The 17,500-nt window shown below is 43.0% G+C and overlaps 1 protein-coding gene across 1 annotated transcript in view; it reads right to left on the bottom strand.

Annotated features, from left to right (window-relative positions):
* The window catches only part of ntng1a (netrin g1a), a 130,548-nt gene that overhangs the window by 112,716 nt on the left and 332 nt on the right, over positions 1-17,500 (bottom strand). The window contains exons 1-2 of the mRNA XM_030079698.1: positions 16,998-17,500; positions 5,521-6,243 (exon numbers count right to left, since the gene is read on the bottom strand). The exon at positions 16,998-17,500 is cut by the window's right edge and continues 332 nt beyond it. Coding sequence (XP_029935558.1) covers positions 5,521-5,769 — 249 coding nt within the window. The 5' untranslated portion in view covers positions 5,770-6,243; positions 16,998-17,500. The remainder of the gene's footprint in view (positions 1-5,520; positions 6,244-16,997) is intronic.

The raw sequence follows: 17,500 nt of genomic DNA, 5'->3' as shown, positions 1-17,500 counted from the left end.
CTCGTAATTAAAACTCAACAGCGTTAATGAGCTGGCTTCTCTGACTGTGGCATAACTTTAATGACCTCTCACAGGGGCTAAACTGGCGACAGCCATGTGCTGCACCACCTTTTAATAATCCCATTTGTTTCCTCATTTAGATTTGATTGGCTATGAAATGCATCGGCCTGCCGGGAGTCGCATTTCAGCATCCATCAGCATTTCCTTGTTGTAAGTTGACGGCACAAATAGAAACATTCTTGCACATGAGCATGCATCAGCACACCCCTTAACTGCACACACGCACACACACACACACACACACACACACACACACACACACACACATAAAAGCATGGTTTCTGTATGCAGTATGAATTATGCAGTGCACCGAGAGGTTCCTGTGTGTTGTGTCGTGTACAGTAACACAGTCATGTGAGTGAACCAGCAGACAACACATACTAGGTGCTGAGGGCTGGTAAGGCAGCTGTTTACATGTTTGTTTATATTTGTTTGTGGGAGTACATGTTAGTTTTGATCATGCATCTCTGCCATGACATAAATAAGAGATTGAAACTCATCAAAACACAGCAGTGCTGCTGCTTTTAGGAAAATTAATATGGACGACATCATTACAGTGATGGAATACTGGTGTGAAGAAAGTCTGAAGTCTCTGAAGTCTGAAAGTTCATTTTCATATCGTGATGGAATGAATAGAAACCAATGGTTGCATAAAAGAGAGGAAAATGATATCAGAATTCTAAAATTTGACTGCTTGCTTTGGGAAAAGAATAGCAAAAACAAAGAATGAGGTATATTCACTAAACATGCAAAATCACCGGAATGGTCCTTTAAGCATCTCCTCAGTTTAATCTATTGTCTGCAATAGAAATACTAGTTGATCTAATTTTAACTTAAATGAGTATATATTTGCACTTGCAATAATGAAATATTATTCAGCTTAGAGTAGAAAAAAAATCAATTCATGCTCTCAATTGCAAAGGGGTTGGATGTTTTGGCGTGCACAATAACAGAGCTGTCAATTTAGTCTCTTTGTGCCACCACGTTATTTTTAGACGAGTCTCTTACATAGCTTGAGCTTGTTCAGCACAGAAATTAATTGAAATTTGCTTATGTGCAGTAAAAGCCCCTCTCCTGAATGCCGCCCGAGCTCAGTCAGCGGCTGGTTCGGCTTCTGCAACCTGTCCAGGCTGTTAAAGGCCAGTTGGAGTCTAACTAGAGGGGACGAAGAAATCTCATATCATGGCAGATCCGTGCGCCAGAGTTCAGCGAATGCCAGCTTATTGCTATCGAAAAGGTCACCGGGCTAGAAGCAGAATAAAAGGTCTTTACTGGGGAGAGTGGTGTGTGTGTGTGTGTATGTGTGTGAGATGCTGTCTCCCTTTATCTATGACCCTGGGAGGAAGGCCACAACCTGAGATCATCATGCTCATATAAGCACCACACCCTCAAGCTGCTGCATCTCACCCCCCACTCCCCCCACCTCTTTTTTTTCCCTCTCTCTCTCTCTCTCTCTCTCTCTTGTCTCTCTCTCTCTCTCTCCTTTCAGCAGGCTTGGGTGTCTGATACCTTCAGCCCTCCAGGAAGCAGACGCGAGGCTTTGAAACACACCAGCCTGCACGGGCGCAAAATCAATTACCAGAGAGATGAAATTCTCCGATAACACGGCCTAATGATAATTGCCTCGAATCTGCAATGATCATACCCGTGATGCAAACCGCTATTGGCATTGCAGCGGTGTATTGGCAGCCGGAGTAGCTGGAATATCAATGATAATTGCTCTGATGTTGATTTGGAGCCCCGGGTAAACATAAACCAATTGCGCAGGATTGGACTGTATGGGAAGCGGTGGGGGTCATATTTCACCGATGTTTGTGTGATTTGTGACCAGTGGAGTACAGCGCTGCGGCTGCACACAGGAAATGGTTACGGGGAGGAGCAAAACCGCTCGCTGTTTTAATTGAAAAGCTCCTATCACATCGAGTGGCAAAGGCATGGGGACGGCAGCGCCAAGCTCCCCGCTAATTCAATAAGCAATCACCAGACTGTTAAAAAGGCATGCTATAATAATAACAATGATAATAAACTTGGATTCGGCTGTGAGGTCCAGAGATAGAACGGCTGCGGCGGCGGCATCAGACACGGGTGACCGCCGTTCATCGAGGATTCAGACGTCGTCCGGTTTATCCGGCGGTCCTATATGAGGCAACGCTTCAGGTTCAGACGTGGATCGATCAGGGGTCACGGGGCGGCCCGCTGGGAGAGGGGAGGGTGACCCCATTTTGACGGTGACCTCCCAGAAATGGCATCCTATCAACAACCCCCCCCCCCGAACCCCCTCCCAGGCCGGCACCCCTCCCCACACGCCTACTTCAGCCAACCTTGGAGTCAGCCGATCACAGGGAGTCAGCGCTTTTCAAAAAGTGCCTGAGAGATGTCGGGCTGAATAATATGTCCTATGAATAAAACACATTAGCTACAAAACATATTGAATTATTCACATTTCAGAGCCTGCCCCTCCCCAACGCGGGAGATATTAGGTCTTCAGTCGCCGTATGGTTTGCACGTACTCCTCTGAGTCTCCCTCTCTCCCACTGTTGCTGCCTTTCTCACTCCTCCCTCTCCCTCTCCCTCTCTCTCGTGCTATTTTGCTCACTCTCTCTGTCATCTGTTAATTCCTCTCTCCCTCACTCCCTCTCTCTCTCTCTATCCCTCTCTCTTCTCAGCTGACTTTCTGCTGATGGTGGCTATCTATTTATACTCCTCAAGTAACTACTTTTCCTGGAATGTCTCACTATTTATCTAAAGAGCTCTTGAAGCCGTTGAGGAGTGCATTTGTTCTGAGAGAATCTTTGATGGCTTAGAAACACACGGCGGCCCAAAATGGATTCATCATTTAGCGTTAATCCAAAGCGACCAGCTGTGAGTTTCAAAGTGAAAAAGACCCAAATAAGTAGCAGGGCGGTTTGCTAATTAAATACTTGACCTGATATGCATCTCTTTTTTTTTTCCCATTTTGTTTTCCAGTCCCTCCAGGAATTCGTGATTTTGTGATTGCAAGATATTTTACCAAATCAACATTCCCTCTGAGATCCTGCAACTGCACGCCAATCAACTGATAAACAATTCTTCTGACTGGAGGAAAACAATAGCATTATCCTGCAAAACACAGAAAATTAATAGCAGCAGAGCTTCAACAAAACAGACTAAAAAAATCTACTGTTTCATAAAGGAGTTGAGTTTTAGCTTTGACTTGTAGCATTAATTAATAATCTCAACATTTTCACATAAACAAATATCTGTTTGGCTTCTCTTTATCACCAAGTGATCTGCAGTTTCACAGCAGTTTGTTTGCAATTAGCAGCACTGGGTATTCAGCAGTGACAGCTACCATGGCTGCACCACCTACAGAAATTCATACTTCATCAACAGAAAATCTGAGGGGGAAAAAAAAAATATTTTCACGTTTCTACCATCTCTGAGCCAAAAGCAGAGTAAACACTGCATTTCCAAAATGAAAAACACTTGAGGATGAGAATCTATGATGAGAGCACAGCAGCTGTGGCTTTTTCTTTTGGACTGTGGAGTTTTGCTATTGTTTCATAGCTCAGTCTACGCTAAATGTCTTTATTAATGTACTGAATGCAAAACATGAAAGCAATTAGGTATTGCCAAAAATCAAAGAACAAAAATCTTGAGCATTGGCACTGAAAGCTGATGCTCCAGCAACTTGCTCATAGATGCTGCTGTATGTTCATTCCATTATCTCACTAATAACACGCGAAGCTTGTGCAAACACTGTTGGAGCCCACTCTACATGGGCAAAAAATACAAACTCATCTGACATAAATTTTGATGTAAATCCACTTCATTTGGGGGAAATTTAAAATCAGTGCCAGTGCAGTCTGCTGACCAAATTGTATTTATGTGTGACCCACATGAGTGGTGCCGTGCCATTGGTCCGAAGGTCCTCGATTTCTGAAACCTCAATAGTCTGAAAAACATCCTAGAGGACTGAAAGACGCCTGTTATCCCGAATACAAACGCCCATCACTCCAAAGGCTATTGCTCTGAAAATACACACTCTGGAGTTACATGGGTTCAGTGACTGTCAGTGTTATGGCAAGTTTTGCATCCCTGCTGAGAAATGCATCCACCCCTGTTTACCCTAACCTCAGCCTAGGAACCTAACCTCAGGAAACCCCGGCCTAAATGCAACCAAATTTACACAATGGAAGTTTTTCGGACTGTTGGGGTTTTGGAATAATGGCCGTTTGTTTTCAGGATAAAGGGCCGTCGGACACTAACGGGATATCAGTCCAATGGGACATTTTTCAGACTATTGGGGTTTCTGAATAATGGGCCTTCAGACCAATGGGCAGTCGCCTTGTGTGCAAGGAGTGAGATGCCTGTGTGTGCTGTCATTAGCATCAAGCAGCACACCAGACAAGGTTTCCAGTGTGCAATCAGACGTCGCTCTGTAAATAACTAAATATTAGGTCAATGGACATAAACTCTATTTCATTGAGTAAGAAAGACAAGTGTTTTTCATGGCTCTTGGAAAGAGGAGGCAAAATTTCAATCAGGTGTATATGGCTAAATGACAAGTCCTCTTCTACAATGAGATGTCTACCAGTTGAAAACAAGTGGGCCTTGGGTAAACTTTGGGAGACAAAAAATGAAGAAGTAAAAAGAGGCTACTTTTAACAGACAGCAGGTAACAAGTCCTGGTTAAAAACTTTGCCATACTTTGGGTTGTCATTTTTCCCTAAAGTGGATGTATGGCTGTTAGGACTGGAATTCTTCAATTACAGGACAAATTATACAATTGTGCAAAAGGACTACGTACTTAAAGATGTTTTAAATATCGCAGGTTTGAAGCCTCTCCATGGGCTTCAGTCAGCACCAGTGCTGACTGAAGAAACATTGTGCTTTACCTCCACAGAAGCTAAGAAACCTGCCTGAACTACTTCTCCAACATGCTGAACTGCCTACATTATTCCTGACTGACTACATAGGAGATCTTTCTTTGCATTTCAGCAGGATGACTCTCATGTCAGAAGAAAAGTAAACCTGATCTCATCAGTACTTAGAAAAAACAAGAAATTACATCTATCTAAAATTAGGAATATGGCAAGCTAAAGGGCTTCGGTTAGCTGACAACATCAATGATATTTTTAGGGTGGCATCATATTTTTGCAGTATGTCGCAACCATGGGACAGACAGTGGACCATGCACAAGTCCAACACCTTAGCTTTACATGATGTACAACATCAACATGGACCCAATGAGTGCCATATATATAACCCATATGATATTAAACAGCTTTGCAAACTGTCTTGAACTGTGCTGATATCAGTTCATTATATTATGTCCTGATTTCATTAAATGATGGAGGTACAGGGTAGCAGCTAAAACACAGGGTTTCAGTGTTGGTGCAACCATTCAACATCATAATGTGTAATTGGTAGACTGACAGTGTATGTGTGTATGAATGTTTGGAAGGGGGTCAAGCTCACCAGGGCGCAGTAGGTCTCTGGAGGGTCCCCACAGGTGATGTTGGGGGGATCTAGAGTCACCTTCAGGTACTGGGTCATATCCGCTGCCTCAGGCTGGCAGGCCATGTAGTCCCAGGTCAGGCCTTCATCTGTGTAAACCTGGGACTTGCAGACGTCGTAGTGGCCCCAGGCTGCGGGGTAGTGCTGCATGGCCGCCTGGCAAACGCCGGTCCACAGGGCCTGCAGGGTCAACGCCAAATGGAAACGCATGACTGGTCCCCTCTCAGCTCCTTCTCAGGGACCTGGATCTCCTTATGAAGGTGCACGAACAAGGGATCCCTCTTCTGCCTCGGCTCAGAACCGCTCACTCAACTGGTTTCCAGCTTTGCTGAGGGAGAGGAGGCAGCATGCCCAGACTCCCTTTAGCAATTCAGAGGGGGGGAGCAAGGGTCGGGCAAACAGTGACTTCTTGTTTGTCTTTACTCTGTCTATCTCTTCCAGGTGGCCTTTTTCTTGGAGTGGGGGATAACTTCAGGGGGTGGCAAGGTCGCCAGCAGCCCGTTGAGAAGATAAGAGGAGAGGATGGAGGGAGGGAGGAGGATGGAGGAGAAGGAGGAGGAGGAGGAAGAGGGGGGAGGCGAGAAGGAGATAGCCCTCTGACACGCTGATAGGAAGATGAGTGACAGGTCTCCTCAGCTCGGCTGGCTGTCAATCATGGTCCTTGTCCTGTGTGGTGATCTGGTGCTGGGAAGAAATGAGAATACAAGAGGTGAGTTATACCTTGCTTAGGGGAATGGGATTTGACAGAGGGGGAACGTTAGCTGGCACCATGGCATGGGTGAAAGAAGTGTTTGTGTATCTATGTATGTGTGTGTGTGCGTATGTGTGCCTGTATGTTGGTGCCCACAAAGTTAAGGTTGGATGTTTGCTAACAAGGATGCCAGGCTGGTGTTTGTTATCCATCAGAACAGAGAGAATGAGTAGGCCATCAAAGTAACACACACACACACACACACACACACTGATTGATTGGCTACAAAGGAATACACAGCAGGTTGTTTACTGGTGTCTGGTAATCTTGTAGTAATCATCTTTGGTAGTGATCATCTTTTATGTCTTTGTTTTTATTCAATCTATCTTGGTCTTTGGAAAAGCTTTTTCCTGGTTAAATAAAGGCTAATTAAACTAAATGATAAGTAATTTTAAATTATATGCAAGTAATGGTGGAAGTTTTGTATAAGAGACTGGTAAAATCTATAAGAAATATGATACATAAATGATTTATGATTAATATGCTGCATTGAACTAGGGACTGTATTCCCTGTTTTCACCAGAAGTAAAGGTGCTGGGAGTTTGGAGGCTGTGTGGCTTTAAATAGTTCCAAAAATAAACCTGGCTACATCAGCTATACTGAGTCAGTGACATTTCATTTTAAAATGCACGAGTTAAAAGGAAAATCACAAACATATTTTTTGTGACTACTGCTAATGACTACAAGGGCAGTCTTCTTTTTTGTATAGTAGTAGTGGCCTATTATTACTCCACGTAGTGTTAGCATAGAGCGCCAGTGATCCACAGCCAGCCTGCACGAGCTGATGTGTCACAAACACTAAATCACCGACTTGACGTCATATCATCAATTTCTGTCTGCCAGCAGCTGCCTCACTTTTCCCTTTGTCTGCTCTGTGTATCAACAATCACCATGATGTGAATCACCTTAAAAGTATCCAGTTAGTCACACAGCACCACAAAGCACTTCAAACCTTTTGGCTCCCCCTCAGCACTGCCTTGTCTCATTAGGGCTGGCTACTGAGTGCCAAATTAGATGCAAGTTCCCGACTGGCTGGAAGTGAAACACCGACAACCAGCACTACTTTTCTTTCTTAACCGTCTTAATTCCTCTGAAAACGAATTCAGACATTTCTGTTATTGGCCGGCATAGTGACATTTAAAGCAAAATTGAACTTTGGTAGTGTTTTGAGTCCACATAGTGGTGAAATATCCACATAAACTGCTCTGGTGCTCCGGGCTGCTAATCCACAATACTGGATTGTGTGTCCCTCATTCACTTCAATAGCATGACCAACAGTGGTCCCCAAATAAAACTTCTGCAACAAAGTGGATATAATATTAAAAAACAACAAATTCTGGTACACTTCTTTGTGCTGAATTACTTAATTGAGAAAGTATTATTAAGGTTTGTTCTCTGGGTAAGGCTACCACACCATGTTTCCTGCAGATGCTACCTGCCAGAACTACTTTTCAATTGAAATAGGAAAATACAAACTAAGAGTTATTCCATTCCTCAAGACATGGGTACTGGGACTTGCTGTTTTTTTATAAATTTGCATAATCTGTTTTGGTGAATTCCTTATGTGCTAAAAGTGTTATTTGGGACCTGCAGGGGGAGCACAGAGCAACTAATGAGGATATTTCACCACCATGCCGACTCCTACAACGCCCAGGTAGAAATTTCACTTTGCAGTGATGCACAGTTTGACATTGTTTGTGTTCTGTGCATTGGTTGAAGCATAAACCTATAAAGGGTGATGTAAATTTTACATCCAAATTAGGGTTTCCAGATCTATCCCGTTTCCATTCCAGTGAGAAACTGAATGGGGTCTATTTTCATAAAAATTATTTCCAGTGCTAACACTGACTTATGCATTTCTAGATTAGATGAGATGGATTTTTGACCAGTTTAGAAGCTGCATTTAAACAAATACTAGCAAATTGTTAGCCTGCTGGCACGGTCACCACTCACATTTATAGGCTTGTCAGGACCCTTGTTAACCTATGAACACAGGCTGCTATTTTCAACATTGTCAAATGCTTTAGACTTGAGATGGCTGTGTCACTTGTCAAATATGATCAGAAATGAGTTAAAAGGGAGTAAAATCATCAAAGTGTAGACAAAATGTAGATGTAGATGTTTAGGACAAGTAGCGTCAGGACTATAATTAAATATGTAGTAACCATATTGTATGCTATTTTGAACTATATTACTCAATATACTCAAAAAGCAGTGATTGGCTTTACAGGATCTGAAAACCCCAGTCATTTTTTGCCATAAGGGAAAAACAATGGATCCCATGGTGGTCTAAAAGTCACAAAATGACAATACTTTACTAGGCTTTTGTAGTTCCTCAAATATCATCTGGTCTTCATCCACTGACATGACTTATCAATATAAGTGACTCTAATAGTGTGAACTTTCCCCCAGTAGTTTTTAATCACTCTTAATTTCTCTCCATCCACAGATCAGACTGCAGCCATTGCAAAGGGTTTCGATGCACACTGCAGGTACAAGGCTGTCCTGTCGCTAAAAATGTACCTGATGTTCAACGAATTAAAAATGCAGCAGATTATACATCACATATGTTACCTTTCATGAGCCTCTTTCAGTTATCAGTAACAATAATACTTCCTGGCAATACACACACTGATGTCAGAAATTATTTTCTAAGAGCAGAGTCACATTTTCAAAATAGCGGCTGTCTCATTTTGGAATTACACTCTCCATCTGTTGTCGACCAGAAAGAACCAGTTGTGTATAAAACCTCACACCAGCAATGTTTTCCTTCTCTGAGAGCGGCGGTAGTGTCAATTTGATTTTCATATGTTGTGTTTTGTATCACAGTAGGTTTGGCCCACATGAATGCCCGCCCTTACATTAACAAAAGACACGGTTAACTCTAAAAAGGCCGGTCAATTCTGAAAAATCTGAAACATTTAACTTTTCATTTATAAAATGAGCCGTGTCTGCTAAAAAACTACATTCTCATATAACTAAACTGAATTCTCAACTACGTTTTGAGGGGGAGTGTGTTTCTGATGTGGATTATGTTTGTTTGTAATGTATCACAAGGCCACAGGAGGAGGAAGGCGGGATGCTGGATGAGTCAAATTTTTTGCGTTATTTTACATTACCATAACCAAGTGCTTTTTATGTCCAAACCTAACCTTTCCTAACCTTAACCAAGTCGTTTTGGTGGCTAAAGTAATGAAACTGGCTGAAATGCTGCCCAACATGATATACAAATGATGTTGACTGGAAAAGTATTTGTGACGTGTCAGAAACAAACTACTTCAGGAACAAAATACATTTACCTCTAAACTTAATTAAGAATGCAGATTATTTGTGCAGGAAGTTATTTTTTTAATGTATAAGAGTCACTAAATGTGATGTTAGGTAAGGCTCTCTGGGTGCTGCAGTGACCCTGACGTCCCTCTCCACAGACAGGCCTGTGGAGAAGCTTTCCTGCCTGCACACAGCAGCCTGAAGGGAGCTGATTGATGGAGAGTTGAGCCAACGGTTAGAGAGAGGAGGGATGGACCAGCAGATATTTTAGTGCTGCTTAATCAGTCAGCCAGTGTGGGTGTGCTGACCCAACACACCTTCCAGTCCTCAGCGATCAATTAGATCCTATGTAGCTACAGCCAGAGTGCACAGGGTCTCCCAGTCTGGAGCAAGCGGGGCCGCCCCGCACACCAACACTGCTTCTGCTTGCCTAACATGCACTGCTGTTGTCACACAGCCCTCCCTGTTACATTTTTCAGTGACTTCACATTAGATTATTGCATTAAATTATACGAAGGCCAAACCAACAATTGTCAGGCATTATGTAGAAATGAATAAAAAGTCTGAAATCCAGCGCTAACAAGATGTGCAAAATAGGATCTGTCGCATCAGCAGGAGCAGAACTTACAGAGACAGGAGGACAAAATGAAATATGTGCATGGTGGGAATAAAATCATAATTGTAAAAATTATATTTCAAAAAAAGCATGTACTCAGTATGCAATAAATAACCATGACAAGGATATGGGAAAGACAATATCTGATTTTCCTAAGCTTTTTGTGTGTGCAGAAATGTGCTGATGCTCGTATTAACAGATCTGCAAGATGGCCCAAGTCTGCACCTTCACTTCTCCTTCCTAACAAGGATAATCCATACTGCCATGCACATTTGAAGACATATTCTGTGTATGAAAATGCGAAGGCACTCTAGCCCCTTTTTATGAAGCATATATCTATCTAGCAAGCTGATAATAGTCACTTTTTTGTTTTGTCTCCTCAAAAACAGAGCATATTCATTATAAAGCTGTTGTGTAATGCTCATAAAAAGAGCTTAAGCTTTTTCCATTTTTTTCTTTTTCTTTTTTTTTTGTGGTGCTGCACCATTTGGTCACAGTCATTTCAATCTGATGTAACGTAAATCATCGTTTCAAACAGCAGCCAAGGTTGCATGGTTGCTGCAGGGGCACATCAAGGCTCGGTTATTTATCCAGATACGGCCGATCCAATGCGGAAAATGCACACGGCCAAAAATAGGCCTTTAAGTTTGTCACAAGCAAATATTTTAATAATCTCTTAATGGCATGTACGTTGCTGAGTGTTAGCAAAAGTGAGGCACCGAGGAAAATGGCCATGAAATGCTGAAAAATATTCCCTAAAGTCATGAAAAAAAAAAAAAAATCAGGATAATTTGCATTACTTCTAAGTCTCTTGGAGCATCTCCCAAAAAGTGTCCTGCATTAATTGAATCAACGGTGTGTTTTCTTTTTCCTACTTTTTTTTCATACTCACTAAGGTGAGGCATTGCTGAAAAATAATCCCTAAAATCATGCATATATATAAAAAAAAAAAGAACAAAAGAACAACAACAAAGAACTCCAGGTTAATTTAAGTGACATATGCACCGTATGAATAAAACATTGAAAAGTGTAATTCCACTGCATTATGAAATAAATAAAGAAAAAAAATATCCACCGGATCAGTTAAAATGACCATTATCTGCCGATGCGGTTGGAGGCTGGGATTATATTTGGCATATGGTGAGGGAGGGAGACAATGTAAAATCCGGTTTCCAACAAATGAAATAAATAAAATAAGAGGCAGAGGACGAGGGGTTGGGAGGCGGTGGCGGTGCAGGTGGAGGTAGAGGGGGGGGTTAAAGAGGGGAAGAAGTGAAGCACCTTGAATGTAAAATGTAAGAATGTCAATGGGGGAGATGTCAGCAGGTGAGGAAGCAGCCAATTATCCAGAGGAACTCTTGGCACCGAGCTCCCTGTTCCCATTAAGAGACATAATATTACCATGTTAAGGAGGAAACTAAAGAGATGGCCGGCAAGCATTCACATGTGAGTGTGACTGTGTGTGTGTGTGTGTGTGTGTGTGTGTGTGTGTGTGTGTGTGTGTGCACTTCACATGCAACCTCTGGATAAAGAGAGGCTTGAGTCACAGGTAATGAGACAACAAGTGCTGCCGAGGCTTCGATAACAAGCGTTAGAGATCACAAGAGCGGGGTCATTATCACTCCCTCCGATCCCGGACACCCCGGCCCCTTCCTCTCATCACTCCCCGCTTATAAGCCGCCGTCGCCCCCAAGGAGAAGAGGTGAGAGAGAGAGAAAGGCGAGCAGATGGGAGGCGTGTGGACATGCATTTTAAGCGAGAACGAGGTTTATTTTGGGGCAGGTCGCTTCCTCCAACCATCGATCACGCCTTGCGGGACGGGAAGTCTGAGACTCTTCCATTTACGGGAATACGTTTTGCATCGTGGACGCACACACACAGCGGGAGGTCACCAGTGATGGCAGGAACACGACTGCAGCAGAAAACTCATCCTAAATAGCAAATAATGCTCTCTGGCATTTTTTTTTCCTCGCCGGATAACTGTCAATGAGCGTAATATACAGTTACACTGTACATTAACAGAGAGTATCATTTGATATGTTAATATGGCAGCTGTCAAACACAACATGCAGCTCAGAGTGCTGCACAAATCAGACAATAAGCAGATAGGAGAATGTATGATATTACAATTAGACACATGCATTTAAAACAGCCAAAAATGAAGAAACGGCAAAATTAAGGTGCAGCAGGATAAAAATAATGAGGGCAAAAATATTTTAAAAAATTCAATGAAAGTGCCAACTTAACAAGTATGTGTTTGTGTGTTTTTTTAAAGCTATTTACAAAGGGAGCCTGACAAATCTGTAGTAGGAAAGTTTTCTGAGGCATAAAAAAACAACAGCAGCCTCTATACTTTTTTATTTGCTTTACAGTAGCAATGATAAGCAGAGAGGATTTGTATTTTAAGCAAATATAACCTGGAATATTTGGCTTTTAGGTACAGGGGTGTTTTAGTACCTTCAAAACAAGTATAACAGCCTTAAGATCAATGGCATTTTCTTGAAAATAAGATGCAGTCCACTTGTGATATGATGGATGTGATGCAGCTTGTTTGGTTACATATTTATCGTAGAATTGATCAGCAGAGGTTGCCTGTGCAAATCAATTCCTGCTCTGCCTTCGATCTGATTCCACACCAACACATATCACTGAATCCTGCTTTATGACAAACGCTCCTATAGAGAAAACCCCTTTGTTGTTTTTTGTTTTTTTTTATTTCCCTGCATGCTGCTGTGAAGGTGTGAAGCCGAGGCCGGCACCACACGCCACCAACGCCGCACTCACTCCGCCAAGCCTGATTTTATATTTAAAAGCAATGAATCTTTCACGAGGCCCGGGCGACCTGGAAGAGGGTGCGTTCGGCTGGCGAGGTCACCCCGCCCCGTCCGCCGTACACCCACCCCCGTGCAGCCGCCCACCTGCCCGCCTCCCTCCCTCAGACAGAAAGGGAGGGCTGGCTCAGAAACACCCCCTTGCGTCTACTTCCATTTCTTCCCCGGGGCCACTCAAGCATGGCGGAGTGTTTCTCAAAGTCACCGGGGAAAAAAATGTTACACGCATGTGGCCCGATGCATCTGTTGACATGTGAATCGCATGTGCCACCAAATGAGCTGCTTCTATCCTGCTTCGGATTTACGACTAACTTCTTTTTGCATGTTTTGGAGCATTCTGGCAACCGTGTCATTGAATGATAAAGTGACACATTTGCATTGCCTGTTGACTCATAAACATTTTGCACCACTGAGATTTGTTTCGGCATCTTTCCTAATCCCTCCCTCCCCTCTCTATCCCCAGCCAGTCCATCTTACACCTATCAATAGCTGAGTTTTTTTGAATGATATTGCTTGTTTTAGTTTTTGTTGATGCCTTGTGTTGGTCAGCTGTTTCTCCCACTGCTGGCTGCGTGGTGCCAACATTTTCTGCTGCTTCTGGTGGCGTGCTTCATTGTTTTCTCATTGAAAATACATTTTTAAAAAGTTTGATTCTTCTCCACCAAAATGCACCGGACAAAGTCTTCCAAAAATCCCCTGTATCGGCTCTCGAGGAACAGCGGTTGGATTCACGTTTGATGACATAAAAAATAAGAAAGAGGCGGGTATCTATATACTGTGCCACTTCTTGCTCCTTTCGTTCTTAATTTGCTAAATTTTACAACCTAGTCGTGTCCCTGCACTACCTAGTGTCATCCCTCCTAACTTAACTTCATACTACCCTCAGTCTAATTCGGAAAGAGAACAGACAGGATGACAGGAGGGCAAACAGTCAGAAACAGACAAAAGATAGATAAAGATGGAAGCTGGCCCAGCATCAGAAAAAAAAAAAACAACCCTCCTGTCTGCTCTAAGTGCTCCTCTCCCCAGATTTCTGTGCTTGCCTTTCCAGAATCCCTAATCTTGCCTGTTAACAACCTGCCAATAAGCTGCTGTCCTCATAAATAAACATATGGCGAATGGAGCATGGCCCTGCAAACATGACAGCCAACGTTCTTCTGGAACAGCGAGCACGCCCACAATGCATCCCCTGGGCTCGCCTCCGAGTCAGCCCATCACTTAGTGCTCTATCCCGCTTTTTAAAATGTCGCCGCCTCCAATCGGCAGGCTTATGATCTTTTAATAATGACGACAGGTAGCAAATGGTTGGAGCGATAACAGCGTTTTAGTGAGTCAGTGTGGTGGATGGGTGGGCGGACTGGGGAGGAATCAAAGTTGAGGCTCTGGTGGAGGGGTAGACCGATACATGAGTGAGTCGATACCGGGCTTCTATTAAATCAGGCACTCAGAGTGGGATATGTCTGATGTTGTGGAGGTTCCTCACTGACTGCAGCCAGTGGAATTATTATTTTATGAAAACTGCAGTCAAATTATATTTATTTATTCATTCCACTATTTAATTGTTCAAATGTGTTTTTTGCATGTTAATTTTCCATACAAAGATGCAACATATCCTACATTCTCCCTGCCATTCAGTAAGGGTAACAAGTCACCCTGAACTGACCCTGTGACAGCCATGAGCTCATGAATGGACTTTTTATTTTTATTATTATTATTATTTTTTTTAATGTTCTACTTAACCCTCTCAACAAAACTATACCTTCATTTCAATTCAAAAATGTTTTTAAATTGCTACTTTAGCCTATGATTGCACTTTTTTCTGGAAACTCCAAAAATCTAAATCTAAAAATATATTTGAATTAATTAAAGAAAATATATATGAAAATAATATGAAGAAAAAAATAAACTTTATCATCTTGATCTTATTTTTATTTTATTTTTTATTTTTTACTTTTTTCTATTTTTCTGTAAAAAAGGGAAAGAAAGAAAGAAAGAAAGAAAGAAAGAAAGAAAATTAATGTTTGGTGGTGGTTGGGCATCCACTCGGGCATTTAGGACCAACACTGCACACTTGCAATTTTATGGGCTTAGAAGTGGAAACATTTGAAGATGTTGCAAAATATCAATACAAAAATATCTTCAAAATCTCATTCTGGTTGAACCCTACTAAGGTCATCATCCTGTGAACAGGATGCGTGTGAGACTGTAAAAGCCAGACGGCTCTCAGGCCTCCGGAGGCACGCAGGTCCCCGGCTGGGGCAGCTGAAGATGCACGGCGCTCACCTCCACAAGCTGCAATTCTCCCCACAACACTCTCTCCATCACTCTGTGCCTCTACACCGTCACCCCACCTCCTTCTCTGAGCCGGGGGGAGAAGCTGCCACAAGCACTCTGTGCGTGCCAGAGCGCCACTTTTGACAGGGTGACTGTGGTGATGCAGCCCGGAGTGGAGCCGAGCACCCTCGGGCGTCAGTTACTCCTGCATCACACATGCAGCAGCGCACGGGGCACCCAATGAGACAGCGAGACAGGAGGGAGAGGAGCACGCCTCCGCCTCCTCCCTCTCCCTCTCTCTCCCTCGCCATCTCCCCCTCTCTCCCTCTCTCTGTCTCCACCTCTCCTCCTTGCCACCAAGCACGCCTCTCTTCGCGACATAGGAACACCTTATGCATTATTAAAGACACTTTTCCTAAAAGGCTGCTAGCACATTATTCAGCAACCACAGTGACATGCCTGGATACTCAAAATGTCCACTTTGGCTCTAAAGAATGTGCTCACCCAGGTAGCTCAGCCCAGCTGGAAATATGGAGAAGCTGTAATAGCCGGGAGGTTTAAAGCGACAGTTGTTGCCATCCAAACAGAGGTTAACCAGAGGAAAAATCAGTCAACAAAAACCTGACATTATTTCCTAAGATTAGACAAAATCAAACAAATAAAAAATAAATAAAATAAAAAATCAGACTGCAAACTGCTAATGCAAAGCACAAACACGAGCCTGTCTATTTCAGGTAACAGTATATGTTAAACAGGTAATTCCAGTGTTTAAAATGTGCACTTGAAATGCACAGATGTTCATCCATTCACCATTTGCTTTAGCCCACAGCCCAAAAGAGCAATTATGTTTTATGATAATGGTTATGGGAGCCATCCTTTAAAGAATAATTATAGGTGGTATCCAATACAAGGGCAAGTAAAATCAGGTGCGGACGAGTCAAATGAGTCATGATCGAACTGGAATGACTTCAGTGATTGTTTCAGTGATTCATTTCTAATCTATTTCATAACCAAGAAAAAAAAAAAAAGAAAAAGAATTCATGACCCGAGAGTGATCACGTAATGTAAAAATATCTGCCAGGCATTAGGCTGCTGCACATTAAACACAAAGGAAAGTCATACATTATTACAAATCCTATTTTAATCACTTGCTAAGCTGATGCATGTGCAAGAAGTGAACCATATGCTACTACAGTTCTAATTAATCCTGTAACTGGTCCACTGGCTGCAGCAACGCACCACTGTAATTATGTGATGGATAGGTGAATATTGGGTAATAAATTCCACAAGGGGGCGCCTCTAAAATGACCCCGGTTGTCTGAGGAAATTAACTTTTGATTGCGCTCAGGCTCGTTAACTGGCGCTTCCTTCCTAAATGTTACCAAGTGTAACTTTTTGGCTCAAAGCTCTTGTAAGTGTTGTTGTTAAAGGCGCAGAGAGCGATGGGTTGCAACAATAAAAAAAAAAAAAAAGACGCACAAGTTGTGCCCTCCCTCCCCCCCTTATCTTTTTATTATACAGAAAAGGGAAGCAGGCCAGAGCCCAGGAAGTTCCAGCGGCGATAAGCTGCTACTTTTACAGCAGGTGTGAAATGTGGGAATGTAGGCTGCCACACACACACACACACACACACACACACACACACACACACACACACACACAAAAGTAAACTTTACAAGCAAAACGAGAAACTTACATTTCTTGAATCCCCTTCTGCACACAGTCCCCCCAGCTCTTTAACACCGCTCAACAAGTTCACAGAGGCGGAATGGCCATGAATGAAGAATGAAGCTCTTTAAGACGCGCTCCTTAACGGGAATGTGATGAGTACGCACGTCAATCTGTGAAGAATCGCTGTGCGCACCATCTCTCGCTTTCTCTTGTTTGGCGACTCGCGGGGGGGGGGGTGGGCTGGGGTGGTTGTGTGGGGGTCAGAAAACGATCAGAGGAGGATTTTCCTGCCACTTCAAAACAAATGAACTGATACCGTCCTGAGGGCTCGGTCAGCACCATGGCTGGAAACGGGAGGATTTCTGAGCAGGAGCCCCGGTGCCAAAGTGTCCATCATGCTGCTTCCAAGTGTCATTCCATCACGGCGTCAGTCTGAGGCAGTGTAATGTCCACAGAGAAGGAAAAAAAAAAACCTCACCTCTGCCAAAGAAACTTTACCCCGGCGCGCGTTCCCTCTCTTTCATTTTT

Source organism: Myripristis murdjan, chromosome 20 (assembly GCF_902150065.1).
Source record: "Myripristis murdjan chromosome 20, fMyrMur1.1, whole genome shotgun sequence".
Classification (NCBI taxonomy): domain Eukaryota; kingdom Metazoa; phylum Chordata; class Actinopteri; order Holocentriformes; family Holocentridae; genus Myripristis; species Myripristis murdjan.
Note: the sequence above shows the minus strand (reverse complement) of the source record. Positions and strands in the feature narration are given on the sequence as shown.